Genomic DNA, 5,000 nt, shown 5'->3' with positions numbered 1-5,000 from the left:
CTGTCCTCTTTAAAAAAAGTTGACACGCATTGCTTACGTGTGGTAGTGAAGTAACACAGCGATTTATTCCATAATGTCAACTGAGCTGTGTGTTGTCTTCCAGGAGATTCAAGTTGTCCTTGCGTAATATGTAGCTCTAACAGTGCACGATATTGTTTTGCTATTGTCTATCATTGTAGTGCCATGGTAGAAGTCTTGGGTAAATAGCTTGAGAAGACATGTGGTTACTAGCAAAGTACTGAACCCAGAAAGATTGAAGAAAATAAATGGGAAGTGAAAAACATTGTCTTCTGGGATGACTTGTTGACAGTTGTCTTTGCGTAATATGTAGGTCTAACAGTACACGATATTGTTTTGGTATTGTCTATCATTGTAGCCGCATGGTAGAAGTCTTAGATAAGTAGCCCGTTGAGAAGACATGTGGTTACTAGCAAAGTACTGAACCCAGAGAGATTGAAGAAAATAAAAGGGAATCGAGAAACATTGGCTTCTGGGCTGACATGTTGATCATGCAACTTATTTCCACCACAAGTGTAAGCGTGCACTGACAGCACCTGACAGTTTCGTAAACAAAAGTTTAAAGTTGAAGTTAATCCCTGTGCGGTGGGTTAGTATCTGGATGGGCGACCTAAGAAATATACCACTCAGTAACAGAAGCATAGGACCGAAAATTCTATTTTAATGCTATCAAATGCGAACCAAGCAAGATACAGATTTTGTAAGCTTGCTTTATGCAAAACAAATATTGATGTAAAAGTAAATAAATATGGATACACAGTTTTTAAGAAGAGCAGAAGGAAGTTTCAGGACGGTCGATCGAGAATAAAATATTTTGCCATCGGTAACATAATTTACGACGTGAAAACAACATTAATTTTGAACCACGAATATAAAAAGTTACCATCAGCGAAAAACATTTTGGGAGATTTTAGTTGTTTTGTTGTAATTGTACTTTTGGCTGCACCGAGTAAATCGCGCATCGAATTCAGCGGGCGCAGTGATCAAGTTACCGCGGCATGTTTACTCGCGAAACAGTGAAGCATCTGTGTCAAATGATGCCAAGATACCGGGTTTTTGTTTTTGTTAGTTTTCTTTTTTTTTTCAATTGTTATAAATTTTGACAAGAAATGTGCGAATTCAACAAAGATGACTCTCAGAGGTCACAGTGGCCATTGTTTCAGGAAAATCAAAAATTTACTCTCCAAGACAAGGTTATTTATCACCAGGTAATTCCATCGTTTTGGTAATAGCAGCTACTTTATTATTCATCAGCGTCACAATCTTTTGCCGATTTTGGGGGTCATTTTGTTGAAACTCAAGTACGTTTCCAACAGACCTGTTTATTTTCGTGACTTATCCCGTTACCACAAAAATTCCTGCCGTATCACATTTCAACACATGTATGCAAATTTGCTAAGCTCGAAAATTACACATGATAAATTTACAAAAGCTAGAAATTTCACAGAAATATTTTCCAGCGAAACATTTATTGAAACAAGCGACATATTTGCTATAAGAGGCAAGAAACCCTTCCTATTTCAGTTGCGTGCGTGCAAGCGAAACACACAATCACAAAGCATATGCAATTAAATAAATTTCTGACAGTTCACATCAACAGGGGCGGATTCAGTTCGTCGGAGATTTATTTTTTGTCAAAATATACAATAATTTTATAATTTTGTAAGCAGTCTGTTGGAGCTTTTGATTTTTTTAGCTAAAGCATGATTTTTCGCTAATAGTATGACCAAAGTTGTGCGAAAAAGCTTTCAACGTTACCGGCGTTAATGTTATCCTTTTGAAATGACGAAGAACACTGGATGAGAATTACTTGTCTACAGTCAACCTATTTTACAGAGACTGTGACAACGTAAAATCTTAATGTCTATATATATAATTATATATATTTTGGTTAGGTACAATGAGAATAACATTGTGACACGTACGTGCTTATGTGCTGTTCCATCAGATCAAGAACCCTGTGTTCATTGCTGGCTTTTACACTGCCAAGCATCTTTTTGGATTCAGGGTAGGACTTAGCCGTTCGTTACAGGGTTCGACATTTGATGTTATTGAGGCATACAGGCATATTAACGTGGTGAAAGATCAGCTGCAGATATACGCAAGGATGCAAAGACAGCAGACGTAAAGATCACCATCCTGCCCACTTGTGGTATACAGACACTTCATTCGTTTCTTCCAAGGCTGTTGTGACTTTGGAGCGAAGAGCCACAAACCATGCATCATTATAACCACAACTTATAATTTTATTCAATATGGAATCCTGATATTTTACTTTCCAGATTGCACCAGATTGCATGTAAGAGTACCCAAATTTTCAAAATGCCCCCAGACCCCCCTAGAAAGTAGCGCCGAAGGCGCTACCGAGGCGCGCTACACGCGCGCTGATTAGTAATCTTTTTGGCCCCCACTTTCAAAAAATGCTAGATCCACCCCTGATCAAACCCTATTCGAAAGAACCTTTACCGTAAATAATAAAGCACAAAAGAGACAACAAGCTTTCATTCAAATAATTTTTCACTGTCACATTTCCAATTTTTTTTTAACCTCTGCAGAGTTCAGTACAAAATGAATGTTACTTGCCAGACAAACAGGCAAACTTTAAATAGATGCGACTTCAGTAAACACTGTGAGACACACAACAGAGATGACAGATCTACTTGTGGTGTTCGATTCCTTCTCTGTCTTTGTTGAACCCGTAAGTTACCAGAGAAATTTCCATTTGGTTTCAGTGTTGTACGTAACACCACCTTGGCGAAATATTAGAAGTACAGCTCATTTTGATTTCGGCTCGACGGGCGAAAGATTCACGCTGTCGAAGTCCATTACTCGTCGCTTTTAAGATTCCAGATCTTTATGTTTCACCACCTGTCTTGACGTTCCATTCTTGAGCTCCATATGGGTATATTTTCTTTAAAGATGTACTAAAACGCCATTCGCGTTACAATGACTTCCGACGCCATTACAGGTTAATTGTGCAGAGCAAGCTACGCATTACCCCAGCCCCCTTAAACCTAACAAAATACGCACAGAAGACTCTATGCACAAAGACACAACTTAGCAGGGGAGTGACAGGCAAGACTGTTCCCGACACGGAAAAAAAATAACAAAAAAACCCACGACATGAAACCGAGATTCCGACTGGGTTTGGCAACCCAGCAAATATTTTGCTCCAGAATTTGTCACCTGTCAATCATTGTGACTGTGCCGCACCAATCAGAAGCCCGCGTTCGTGGGCGAACGGGTTTTTCAAAAATAGGGAGTCTTCTTGCAAGCGTTCCCTTAGTCTCTTGCCCCAACTTTCGCGCGGCCAGTTTGCAGAAATCTTCTGTCGAACAGGAACGCTTGCTACGCAGGCTAGCGATAAGCAGACATTGGTAACCGTCTACCACGATGCAAAAAAACTTCAAAATTTGCCTGGTGAAATCTTTTCTGTTGTGTTCTTTGACGAATCTCATTCTTGAAGGTAGGTCTGTCACTTTGTAACCTCGTTGTTCAAACGTAGACAAAGTACTCGGCATCAAGATTACAACATCATGTCCATTTGATCGTCAGCCGTTTCCACAAAGCCTTGTAAAAGCCTCCTTTAGGTCTACTGCAGAATACCCCGCCACTCGAACTATATTCCACGTAGCCGGCTACGCGGTACGCGGTACCCAGAAATAGGAATGCACAATACTGTAGAATACCCCGCCACATGGACCAATTTCCAAATGAACTAAATTTCAAAATGGCGCAGCGATGTTATATGTGCTGGCTACGCGGTACGCGGTACGTGACATTCCTCGATCTTAAAGCGTCAAAGCCTAAGTAATTCCACAGACAAGAGACTGTGGATCTGTGGACTCGGAAGAACGTTATATAAACAAATGATTTCAAAATGGCGCAGCAATGTTATTTGTGCTGTCTACAAGGTACGCGGCACGCTGTGATAGCACTCGTTTACTGATTAAGTCTAAGCGCTCGTTTCAGTATTAGGCCTATAAGCACTCTTTTAAAAATTTAGCTTTCATTTTACGGTTCGGATAACTAGAATTTTTAACGAGATCGTGTGAAGAATATAGCACTCGTCTCCTGATTAACCCTAAGCGTTCGTTTCAGAAATTAGGCCTAAGAACTCTTTACAAATTTAAGATTTCATTTCACGGTTCGCTTAAACTTCGCTTTTTAACACGATCGTGTGATGCACTCGTTTACTGATTAAGCCTAAGCACTGGTTTCAGTGATTAGGCCTAAGCACTCTTAAAATTTTAGCTTTCATTTTACGGTTCGGTTAACTAGACTTTTTACCGAGACCTTGAGAAGAATATAGCACTCGTTTACTGATTAAGCCTAAGCACTCGTTTCAGTGATTAGGCCTAAGCTTTCGTTTAAAATTTTAGCTTTCATTTTACGGTTCGGTTAACTACTCTTTTTACGGAGACCGTGTGAAGAATTAATATAGCACTCGTTTACTGATTAAGCCTAAGCACTCGGCACCTTTGAAATTTTAGCTTTCATTTTACGGTTCAGTGAGGGTTAGGGTACACTAGAATTAAAATTTTCCACGTACCGCGTACCGCGTAGCCAGCTACTTAAGATACTTTGCCATCTAGACTTTAACTCTTTCCGCGTACCGCGTATACTTCGCCATGTTGACTTTAATTATTTCCGCGGACCGCGTACCGCGTAGCCAGCTTGTAAAGATACTTCGCCATGTTGACTTTAATTATTTCCGCGGACCGCGTACCGCGTAGCCAGCTTGTAAAGATACTTCGCCATCTTGACTTTAATTCTTTCCGCGTACCGCGTAGCCAGCTTGTAAAGATACTTCGCCATCTTGACTTTAATTCTTTCCGCGTACCGCGTAGCCAGCTTCTTAAGATACTCGATGTGGCGGGGTATTCTGCAGTTACTCCGTCTCTTTCGTTCAGCAGATTCATCATAATCGAATACCAAGAATTTAACATGTAATATATAGATTTAGCCAAGCCTAAAAGCGG

General features: G+C 40.2%; 2 protein-coding genes across 2 annotated transcripts in view; one reads left to right on the top strand and one right to left on the bottom strand.

Moving 5' to 3' along the window:
* LOC137989206 (uncharacterized) overlaps positions 1-5,000 on the bottom strand; it is a 130,452-nt gene that overhangs the window by 22,256 nt on the left and 103,196 nt on the right. The gene's annotated exons all lie outside the window — the stretch shown is intronic.
* Positions 3,325-5,000, top strand: part of LOC137989207 (uncharacterized) — a 27,032-nt gene continuing 25,356 nt past the window's right edge. The window contains exon 1 of the mRNA XM_068835060.1: positions 3,325-3,484. Coding sequence (XP_068691161.1) covers positions 3,412-3,484 — 73 coding nt within the window. The 5' untranslated portion in view covers positions 3,325-3,411. The remainder of the gene's footprint in view (positions 3,485-5,000) is intronic.

Source organism: Montipora foliosa, unplaced genomic scaffold (assembly GCF_036669935.1).
Source record: "Montipora foliosa isolate CH-2021 unplaced genomic scaffold, ASM3666993v2 scaffold_446, whole genome shotgun sequence".
Lineage (NCBI taxonomy): Eukaryota > Metazoa > Cnidaria > Anthozoa > Scleractinia > Acroporidae > Montipora > Montipora foliosa.
Note: the sequence above shows the minus strand (reverse complement) of the source record. Positions and strands in the feature narration are given on the sequence as shown.